This window comes from Vulpes vulpes, chromosome X (assembly GCF_048418805.1).
Source record: "Vulpes vulpes isolate BD-2025 chromosome X, VulVul3, whole genome shotgun sequence".
Taxonomy (NCBI): domain Eukaryota; kingdom Metazoa; phylum Chordata; class Mammalia; order Carnivora; family Canidae; genus Vulpes; species Vulpes vulpes.
In genome coordinates this window covers 61295651-61307702 of record NC_132796.1, presented here as the reverse complement: position 1 = coordinate 61307702, position 12052 = coordinate 61295651, and the positions used below count along the sequence as shown (strand labels likewise).

The 12052-nt window shown below is 33.4% G+C and overlaps 1 protein-coding gene across 17 annotated transcripts in view; it reads left to right on the top strand.

Annotated features, from left to right (window-relative positions):
- Nucleotides 1-7554, top strand: part of RPS6KA6 (ribosomal protein S6 kinase A6) — a 216849-nt gene extending 209295 nt beyond the window's left edge. For all 17 annotated transcript variants that reach the window (XM_072744751.1, XM_072744749.1, XM_072744756.1 and 14 more), the window contains 2 exons: nt 338-478; nt 1722-7554. In XM_072744751.1, the coding sequence (XP_072600852.1) occupies nt 338-478; nt 1722-1847 (267 nt within the window). In that variant the 3' untranslated portion in view covers nt 1848-7554. The remainder of the gene's footprint in view (nt 1-337; nt 479-1721) is intronic.
- Nucleotides 7555-12052: the final 4498 nt, after the last annotated feature.

The window sequence follows — 12052 nt, the reverse complement described above, 5'->3', positions numbered from 1 at the left end:
TTTCTTCCTCTCTTACTAACCACATTCCAGTTGCACAGATTTGGTATCCTCTGATTTAGAAATTATAAATATGGGTTTACCATATGTCAAAAAATCTATTTGGAGATTTTGATAGTTAACTGTGCAGAGTATATAGGTTTGGTTTTTCCTACATATAGGTCAAACAAAATAGATCACAAAGCTACTAATGCTTTTATATTTTGAGAAAATGTGAAATAATGTATTTTACTAAAACCTTTATTGCTATATATTTCATATGTGTGTATATACATATATACATATATTATATATATATTGACATATATATATATATATATTTTTTGTCATTTTCATTTAGGATTTGCTGTCCCATATGCTACATATGGACCCACATCAGCGTTACACTACAGAACAAGTATTAAAACACTCATGGATAACCCACAGAGACCAGTTGCTGAATGATCAGCCAAATAGAAATGATATGTCACATGTCATTAAGGTAAAACAAACATATCTTTTATGTACCTCCTGAATTACTGATAAAGCCTGTATACTATTCACTGACAACACATATGATGATCTTAAATACCTTTATCTTTTAAAGGTGTATTTATAGATTGTTTTTGGTTGTATTATTGCTTCTTTTAAATAAAAAAACATGGATTCTTATTAATCTTCTCTACCTATTACTTTTCTGATGATTAATAAAAATTATTTGTATTTGACTTACTTTTGAGATACTGGGGCTAGAAGTGTATTAAATGCAAGTTTCATATGGAAAGAAAATGTTGCTATTGGTTCCTAAATTAATAACCACGGTGCAAATTCCCATATTTACAGACAGTGAACCTAGATTTAAGATTTTAGTTTTTTATGTATTCATCTGTTGATGGATACTTAGGTTGTTTCCATGTCTTGGCTATTGTGAATAATGCTGTACTGAATATGGGAGCATGGAGATTCTTTGAGGATAAATGAATAGTGATGTACATATATACAATGGGATATTTTGCAGCTTTAAAAAAGGAGATCCTACCATTTTCAACATGGATAAACCTTGAAGACATTATGCTAAATGAAATAAGCCAGACACAGAAAGAAAAAGAATACACAAGCTCTCTAATATGTGGAATTTTTTAAAAGTCATATATATAAAAGCAGAGAGTAGAAAGGTTGCTACCAGGGGTAGGGAAGAGGGGAAATTGGGGATATATTGGTCGAAGTACAAAGGTGTAATTATATAGAATGAATAAATCTAGATATCTAATATGCATTATTATCAACTACTGTTTTAATATTGGAAATTTGCTAAGAGTAGATTTCACATGCTTTCATCACAAAAAATGGTAACTATGTAAGGAAAAGATATGTTAGTTTGACTATAGTAATCACTGTACTATGTATATGTACATCAAGATATGTTCTATGTCTTAAATATATACGACATATTAAAATTAAATTATTAAAATATTGAAAACAAATATATCAGTGATGAAAGACTGATAAAAAGAATTCATTTTAATATTTTAAAAATTTGTAGTAGACATAGTCATTGAAATTAAAAAATATACAAGTAAACAGGTATTAATTCATGAAGGGAACATCAATGCATAGATCAAGTATACGCAATTATTTTCCTCAGAAATAAGGTTGTATTCTACTGAAATCTCTAATGATATAAGGTGTAATTTTTTTACCTCCAGAGACTGTTATTCAATTTCTCTTATTTCTCCTTATTTTAGGGAGCAGTAGTCACCACATATTCTGCCCTGACTCACAAGACCTTTCAACCAGTCCTTGAGCCTGTTGCTGCTTCAAATTTAGCTCAGCGACGGAGCATGAAAAAACGTACATCAACTGGCCTGTAAGATTTCTAGTGTTTCTTAGCCATACTGGATGAAGAAAAATTAAATGTGTGGTTTTTGCCTAATCTTAAATCAAAGGCATCATATTCTGCTATATCACTTGAATATTCTGTTTAAACCTCCTTTTTTTAAGGGAGATGAGATTAAAAAAAAAAAAAAACACAGGCCAACAGTATTCAAACAATGTTGTTTTGCAGTAGTGACTAAGTGTTTAAGTATATAATTGGTGTCTACAAGGTCCTAACAATTTCTCTGCACACTAACTTGTAAAGTTCCTTTCAAAAAAAATTCTTAATAGTTTTTCTGGTCTCATAAAATAATGATTTAGGGAATCATTATCAATTATCAGGATGCAAATATAATAGTGTAATGCCAATATTTTTGAACATCATATCCTGAAGAACAGATTTTTTAAAAAGGAAAAGGGAACAAAAAAATGTATTGTAGAAGCTTGTTATCATGTACAACCAAGAGGCTACATTCATTTGTGCTAATATGTGAACTCCTCATATGGTTGGTGCCAAAGTTTTTACAGAATATTTAAATCACAAATTATGTGTGCACACAGACATATGTATTATCCATACATGTCCTCATCTAGAAATAAAGGTTTCTACAAGTCCTCTGTAAATTTTACATCTAATTGAATTGCAGTACAAGTGAGGAATTTTTTAGCCAAAGGCTTTATATTGGTCTTGTAATCTACTAAATAGGTTATAGTTAAGCCTTTGAAATGAGTACATGTGTTGCCACTACATTCATGATACGAATAAGCTGAATAAGCTGAATTTCAAGTTAATCAATTGGATTTAACCATTACCTGTCCCTTTTATAATGAACTACACTGTTGTTTTTTTTTGCCACTACATTCATGATACGAATAAGCTGAATAAGCTGAATTTCAAGTTAATCAATTGGATTTAACAAATACCTGTCCCTTTTATAATGAACTACACTGTTGTTTTTTTTGGACTTACAAAATTGAATTACAGTATAGCATATTAGTTTACCTGGAATCCTATGGTAATATAGTTTAAATTTTATTGTAATGGACTTGTGGGCTTAGCATACATGATACAGTATAATGCATTTCAGTTAACTTTAGACAATGCTACAAAGAGATAAAATTTGAAAAGGAAGTAATATTAATGATTTGCACAAAATATGAACACATTTTTAATCATATTTATAAAAAAGGTCTGACAAAATTGGTCTTATTAAACTTACTCAGAACCACTAGATAACATATATCGTTTTCTCTAAATGGTGGAATTTTAAAAAATCTTTTCATGTTGTTGAAGAAAATACCATTACTACTAGTACTAGTACTACTACTACTACTACTAACAGAAAGAACTCATGAATGTAAACTGGAGAATGTTATAGTTTTGTTTAGTGAATATAAGTGAACTACTTGTTATGTGCTAAGTGTACTGTTTACTGTGTATTTTATTTTGCTTAATTCAGAGAGAAAGTTGATTACTGAGCACTGAAGTATACAATTTAGGCTAGAAGACTTGTAACTTTGGTATTCAATAAAGGAAACTACATGTATTCTCTTTATAATGTAAGTGATATATATTCTACATACAAAATCTGTCTATTGGATGTAATGTATAAAAGTATATACCATTAATTTGAGATGTCTTTTTGCAATAATTGAAAGACATTAAAAAATCTAATGTCACATGGAAAACATTACTTAGAAATAGACCAGTATCATATCTTGTGGATTTTTATTTCCCAATTTGGCCTTTTCCTTCCTCATTTTGCTTTATTACTAGAAGTACTTGCATGTAACAATCTGTGTCCATATATTCTGACTTACTTTCCTCTTGTCATCTTGTTTGTGCTGTTATGACTTCTTATCACAATGAATATGACAAAGCAGGGTATTTGGTATGAACTTTTCAGAACAGAGACACTATTTCCATGTATGCTTTTCTATTAATACCATTAGGAAAAGTGGAATTGGAAAATGTAAAATATCACAAAATAACTTGCAATCTTTCCATAATCAATATATTTTTAAGTGGCTGATCTTTATTAATTTTTCAGTGAGGTTGCTCAGAAGGGTAATAGCATACAGTCCTTTAATGAAGGGAGCACAATTAGAATTAAACAATGAATAGCATGATTTTTCATTGCTCAGTGAGGACTGACAAATGATAAAAAAATACAGATATGCTAGTGGATTTTCCCAATAATTGTGTAAACCATTTCTGTCGGAAAGTTCATATAAAGTAGGTTAAAAACATTAGTAAGGACAACTTTATTATAAGGGAAATCTTCAAACTACATACTCTTATTTTGTAGAAGGAAACCAGGTAGGGATGCCTAATCATGTCCATTTTGTCTAGAGAAAAAATGTAGATGTGAAGAGGAGCTTTTTTGGAGGGGCTTCTATAAATGCTTAACCAGTAAAAGCAAATCCTTTCTATAAAATTTTAGAATATTGTGGTTTCTAATGGATTCATGAACAATTAATTTACATTGCTTTTCTTTTCTTTCTAGTTGATGGTTCTTGCTAGTATTTAATGATAGCACAATTTGGAGTTTTTATCGTTCTGGAAGGGAGGGGATATTGTATTTTTTTCCTCAGAGGGAAAACACCAGGTTTTCCCAAGTAGACTAATAATTTATTATCCTAAAGCATATATTATCATGAATAAACTCAGGAAACCTTTAGTAAGATAATTTAAATGCAGTGGTGATAATTTTCTGGGGAATAATGGTTTCAGTTACTTCATGAAAATCAAACTTGAGCCTATTTTGTTAGACCTGGAAATGCCTAAACTTTAATTTTTGTAATTTATTGCCATTGGTAATTACACATACACATTTGATAGAACCTCTGGCTAACTCAAAGGGATTTCTCATGTATAGGCAACCCACAAACTTAAGAACAGATGCTTGGTATTTACAGTGTCTCCTTATTGAAACATTATGTTAAGATAGTACTGCTCACAGAAAGCTACTCATACTGATTGAATAGTATTTTCCTGAAAGTATGAGACCCTTCGTTTATGAAAAGGAAAAGAACTGCCTAACTTGGCCTTAAGATCAACCAGAAAGCTTGGGTTTTAAATTAGGCAAAGAATGTCTGGGCATTCTATGTATTCTCTTTCTCCTGGCTTTCTAGTCCCACGTGCTATCCTACTTGAGTACCTCATAGAGGACTCCATAATTAAAGCTTCTTCCAGAAGGATTCTGTGCCCCAAAAGCACCTCATACCCTTCGCCTTCCCCAAATCAGAACTTTCATTCTTTTTTTTTTTTTTTAGAACTTTCATTCTCACAAAGCAGCTATATTCAGCTAAAAGGGTGAGAGTGATCTCATTTAAATTAATTCTTTTTTTTTCTGTTAGTGGCTAATAAATAATTGGCATTTTTCAAGGAAAATTTCCATTAATCAATTTCTAATTGCTGGATTTTTAGGCCATCTAACCAGATAAGAATAATTGTTTATTATTATTATAAGGGAAGCTATTTCTAGGCAAGGAATTTACAAGTATGCCCAGGATCAGATTATCCCATAAACTGTTTCTTTTCTATTTCACCCTTTCTACTTCTCAACATACTTTTTCCCCTCCAAGAAACTTCTAAGCTTTTTAATTACAATGAACTTATATGACAGAATGGTGTGGAAGGAGACAGTTGTTAAGTGCATATTTATTTGTACTCTTATTTCACATATTACATAGCCTATAACATAAGGAATCTCCAGCTACCCTAGCCTCTATTCCTATTGTATCGATAAACAAGAGTACAGAAAAGTTGAATGGAAACTATCAGTGGAGTTTAAGTGTGCAGATCCTTTGTCTGCATTTCAGGACACAGAGTTCCTCAACATTACTTCTCAACAAGAATGTAAGCCATATTTAGTCAACTGCAATTAAATTCCTTTAGAAAAATTTCTTATATGTTGAAGCTTATTTAGGTATTTTTGGTGTATATCTCAATATAAATAATTGCTGAAATTAACAGAAGAATTCAGTAAGTCTGCTATCTGCCTTCCTATGCAAGAGTGCAGTGGAATTGATAGTGGTTATTCACAAAGACATACTCCTGAATGCACTGTTCCTGGTTTTATTCTTACAAAATAGTGAAATCCATCATATCATTTGAATAAACTGATAATGCTTGATCATCTAAAATTCAGTTTGGTTGCTAATACTTGAAGGTATGAAAGAAAAATACAAAGGGAAAGTATTTTTAAGATATAGAAATTCAAATTTGTTTATATATATTCTACAAATTATGTACCAGCAAGAAATCTTAGGTAAATGCTCAGAAATAGATATATATGTGATTGGCAAGTTAAGATTTGTTCTATATTCATATTTCTAAACCTTGGACAATAGAGCCTTCTTTGGATGGCTGTTTAGCTTTCATACTATTTATCTAATTATGTGAACTAATTTACTCTTCAAAAGTATTTATTAAACATCTAATTTTATGTAGAACAGTTTTAGAGAATGTACTAAGTGCATTAGTTTATTAATAAATTTCCATAATGTGACCAGCAAGAAATCTTAGGTAAATGCTCAGAAATAAATATATGTGTGATTGGCAAGTTAAGATTTGTTCTATATTCATATTTCTAAACCTTGGACAATAGAGCCTTCTTTGGATGGCTGTTTAGCTTTCATACTATTTATCTAATTATGTGAACTAATTTACTCTTCAAAAGGTATTTATTAAACGTCTAATTTTATGTAGAACAGTTTTAGAGAATGTACTAAGTGCATTAGTTTATTAATAAATTTCCATAATGTGACTAATTAGATTTATTTGCTTTTTTTCTTTCCTATCAAACTAATATTACTCAGGTAATATTTGAGTTCTCTTTTTATATCCACTCTCTCTGAAATTGATGCCACTAAAAGCAAAAAACTGTAAGTTTGTTTTTTAGTACAATATTTTTTTTTTAACTTCACAAAATCATTCTAGCAAAGACAACCACCGTCCGTTTTAAAAGTTATACAAGAAAACTTGCCAGCATGGTTTGGAAATGAGAATTTATTTTGTATTAAATTCCATAGTACAAAAAAGAATAGGTTTTTCTGTATTTGTTTTTTTAATAAAAAATAAGTATTATTGGTAGTTGTGAGTTATGTAGGGTTTATGCAGAGAGAACAAACTTTGAGATTATAGTTACTATAAAAAAATGTCTTGCCTACACTTTCCATATACTTCGGGATTCCTAAACATATTTTCTGGTATAGAAAATATGCTTATTGGCATTTTATTGCACTTCTCAAGGCAGAAATTGAATTGTGTGTGTTAAACTGAAATTGTGTGTACTTAAAAACATGTACTTTAAAAGTTGCACGTTTTAGAACAAAGGGGTTCCCGTTGTTCAGATAACTGTATTTTCTTTTTCTGACTACATTATGGAGTTTATACTATCATTTCTTTTATAAACGTTTTCTTTAAAGTACTATTTCTTTTCACATTACGGTTTTCAATGTACTTTTTTTCGTGTAAAATCAAACGCAGTAGTGCATTTTACAGTGTTTCTTTCCCTCACAGTGCTGCTAAAGAAATGGCTATCATTTTGAATTTAAAACATGCCAAAGATGACATAGAAATTATATTTATTTTTGTTCTTGTTAAAACTCTGTGAGCAACATTTATCACAATATAATGTTAAATTATTGACATTCTCTGGGTACTAAATAAAAAGGCTGCAACTTTCTAACATTTTACAGTTGACCTTGCTTGATTACTTATACATGTAAAACTGTGTCTGCTTTTATAGACACATGCAGCTATTTGCAGATTTTATTCAAAGTTATTAAATATTGCCTAGGATCCAATTGTTTAAAAAATTGTTTCAAGATATTTGTTTATACATATGCCTTGATATTTCCTGAACTATAATATATTCCACTTTAGAATTACTCTTCTCATGTTCCATAAGGAAGGTAATTTAAGAAAATGAAAATGAAACTTAAAATATTTTTAGGACTTATCAGGAGAATCCATTTGTCTGCAAGTTAGTTGAGGTGACAGCCTTTTCTTTTATTTTTGCATTGTATCTCTCTGTTAAACCTCATTGTATTGAGGAAAACATCGAATATTAATAACAATGTAAGTTGAATCACATTTGTTTTTTGTCTTTTGTTTTTCCAGTTTTTCTATTTTTATTTTTTATTATTTTTATTGCAGTTCAATTTTCCAACATATAGCATATCAACCAGTGCTCATCCTGTCAAGTGTCCCCCGGAATGCCCGTCACCAGTCACCCGAGCCTCCCACCACCTCCCATTCCACGAGCCCTTGTTCATTGCTCAGAGTTCGGAGTCTCACATGTTATGTCACCCTCACTGATATTTTCACTCATTTTCTCTCCTTTCCCCTTTATTCCCTTTCACTATTTTTTGTATTCCCCAAATGAATGAGACCATATAATGTTTGTCCTTCTCCGATTGACTTACTTCACTCAGCATAATACCGTCCACTTCCATCCACATTGAAGCAAAAGGAAGGTATTTGTCATTTCTAATGGCTGAGTAATATTCCATTGTATACATATACCACATCTCCTTATCCATTCATCTTTCAATGGACACCGACTGCTTCTACAGTTTGGCTATTGTGGACATTGCTGCTATAAACATTGGGGTGCAGGTGTCCCGGGTTTCACTGCATCTGTATCCTTGGGGTAAATCCCTAGCAGTGAAATTCCTGGGTCATAGAGCAGACCTATTTTTAACTGAGGAACCTCTACACAGTTTCCCAGAGTGGCTGTAGCAGTTTACATTTCCACCAACAGTGGAAGAGGGTTCCCCTTTCTCCACACCCTCTCCAACATTTGTTGTTTCCTGTCTTGTTAATTTTCACCATTGTCAGTGGTGTGAAGTGGTATCTCATTGTGGTTTTGATTTGTATTTCCCTGATGGCAAGTGATGCAGAACATTTTCTCATGTGCAGGTTGGCCATATATATGTTTTCCTCTGAGAAATTTCTATTCATGTCATTTGCCCATTTCATGATTGGATTGTTTGTTTCTTTGCTGTTGAGTTTCATAAGTTCTTTTTTTTTTTTAATTAATTTTTATTGGTGTTCAATTTACCAACATACAGAAAAACACCCAGTGCTCATCCCGTCAAGTGTCCACCTCAGTGCCCGTCACCCATTCCCCTCCAACACCCGCCCTCCTCCCCCCTTCCACCACCCCTAGTTCGTTTCCCCGAGTTAGGAGTCTTTATGTTCTGTCTCCCTTCCTGATATTTCCCAACATTTCTTCTCCCTTCCTTTATATTCCCTTTCACTATTATTTATATTCCCCAAATGAATGAGAACATACACTGCTTGTCCTTCTCCGATTGACTTCATAAGTTCTTTATAGATTTTGGATACTAGCCCTTTATCTGATATGTCATTTGCAAATATCTTCTCCCATTCTGTAGGTTGTCTTTGAGTTTTGTTGACTGTTTCTTTTGCTATGCAGAAGCTTTTGATCTTGATGAAGTCCCAATAATTCATTTTTGCTTTTGTTTCTCTTGCCTTCATGGATGTATTTTGCAAGAAGTTGCTGTGGCTAAGTTCAAAAAGGGTGTTGCCTGTGTTCTTCTCTAGGATTTTGATGGAATCTTGTCTCACATTTAAATCTTTCATCCATTTTGAGTTTATCTTTGTGTATGGTGTAAGAGAATGGTACAGTTTCATTCTTCTGCATGTGGATGTCCAATTTTCCCAGCACCATTTCTTGAAGAGACTGTCCTTTTCCCAGTGGATAGATAGTCTTTCCTCCCTTGTCAAATATTAGTTGACCATAGAATTGAGGGGCCATTTCTAAGTTCTCTATTCTGTTCCATTGATCTATGTGTCTGTTTTTGTGCCAGTACCACACTGTCTTGATGACCACAGCTTTGTAGTACAACCTAAAATCTGGAATTGTGATGCCCCAGCTCTGGATTTTTTTCATATTCCCCTGGCTATTTGTGGTCTTTTCTGATTCCACACAAATCTTAAGATGATTTGTTCCTACTATCTGAAGAAAGTCCATGGTATTTTGATAGGGATTGCATTAAATGTGTAAATTTCCCTGGGTACCATTGACAATTTCACAATATTAATTCTTCCAATCCATGAACATGGAATATTTTTCCATCTCTTTCTGTCTTCCTCAAATTCCTTCAGAACTGTTCTGTAGTTTTTTTGGGTATAGATCCTTTGGTTAGATCTACTCCTAGGTATCTTATGCTTTTTGGTGCAATTATAAATGGGATAGACTCCTTAATTTCTCTTTCTTCAGTCTCATAGTTAGTGTAGAGAAATGCGACCGATTTCTCGGCATTGATTTTTGGATCCTGCAACACTGCCAAATTGTTGTATGAGTTCTAGCAATCTTGGGGTAGAGTCTTTTGGGTTTTATATGTACACTGTCATATCATCTGGGAAGAGGGAGAGTTTGACTTCTTTGCCAATTTGAATGCCTTTTATTTCTTTTTGTTGCCTGATTGCTGAGGCGAGCACTTCTATTACTATGTTGAATAGCAGTGGTGAGTGGGCATCCCTGTCGTTTTCCTGATCTTAGGGAAAGGCTCTCAATCTTACCCCATTGAGAATGATATTTGCTGTGGGCTTTTCGTAGAGGGCTTTAAAGATCCCGGGGATAAATCCCACTTGGTCATGGTGAATAATCTTCTTAAAGTACTGTTGAATCCTATTGGCTAATATCTTGTTGAGAATTTTTGCATCTGTGCTCATCAGGGATATTGGTCTATAATTCTCGTTTTCTTGGTGGAGTCTTCATCTGGTTTTGGAATTAAGGTGATGCTGTCCTCATAGAATGACTTTGGAAGTATTCCATCTCTTTCTGTCTTTCCGAACAGCTTTAATAGAATAGGTATTGTTTCTTCTATAAACGTTTGATAGAATACCCCTGGGAAGCCATCTGGCCTTGGACTTTTGTGTCTTGGGAGGTTTTTGATGATTGCTTCAATTTCTGCCCTGGTTATCGACCTGTTCATGTTTTCTATTTCTTCCTGTTCCAGTTTTGGTAGTTTGTGGTTTTCCAGAAATGAATCCATTTCTTCTAGGTTGTCTAATTTATTGGCATATAGCTGCTCATAATATGTTTTTAAAATCGTTTATATTTCCTTGGTGTTGGTGGTGATCTCTCCCTTTTCATTCGTGATTTCATCAATTAGAGGCTTTTCTCTTGTGTTTCATAATGCTGGCTAATGGTTTTCTATCTTCTTTCAAAGAACCAACTCCTGGTTTTGTTGATATGTTCCACAGTTCTTCTGGTCTCTATTTCATTGAGTTCTGCTCAAATCTTAATTAACTCTCTTCTGCTGGGTGTAAGTTTTATTTGCTGTTCTTTCTCCAGTTCCTTTAGGTGCAAGGTTAGCTTTTGTATTTGAGTTCTTTCCAGTTTTTGGATGGATGCTTGTATTGCAATGTATTTCCCCCTCAGGACTGCCTTTATTGTATCCCAAAGATTTTGAACATTTGTATCTTCATTCTCATTCGTTTCCATGAATCTTTTAAATTCTTCCTTAATTTCCTGGTTGACCCTTTCATCTTTTAGCAGGATGGTCCTTAACCTCCACGTGCTTGAAATCCTTACAAACTTCTTCTTGTGATTTAGTTCTAATATCACAGCATTACGGTCTTAAAATATGCAGAGGGTGATCCCAATCTTTTGCTATTGGTTAAGAACCAGTATGGGTTTGTGACCCAGTATGTGGTCTATTCTGGAGAAAATTCCATGTGCACTTGAGAAGAATGTGTATTCAGTTGCATTTGAATGTAAAGTTCTGTAAATATCTGTGAAATCCATCTGGTCCAGTGTATCATTTAGAACTCTTGTCTCTGGGATCCCTGGGTGGTGCAGCGGTTTAGCGCCTGCCTTTGGCCCAGGGCACGATCCTGGAGACTCGGGATCGAGTCCCACGTCGGCTCCCGGTGCATGGAGCCTGCTTCTCCCTCTGCCTCTCTCTCTCTCTCTCTCTGTGTGACTATCATAAATAAATAAAAATTAAAAAAAAAAAAAAAAAGAACTCTTGTCTCTGCAGCCCTTAGGGAGCTCGGCGAGATACCACCTTACACCAGTGAGAATGGGGAAAATTAACAAGGCAGGAAACAACAAATGTTGGAGAGGATGCGGAGAAAAGGGAACCCTCTTACACTGTTGGTGGGAATGTGAACTGGTGCAGCCACTCTGGAAAACTGTGTGGAGGTTCCTCAAAG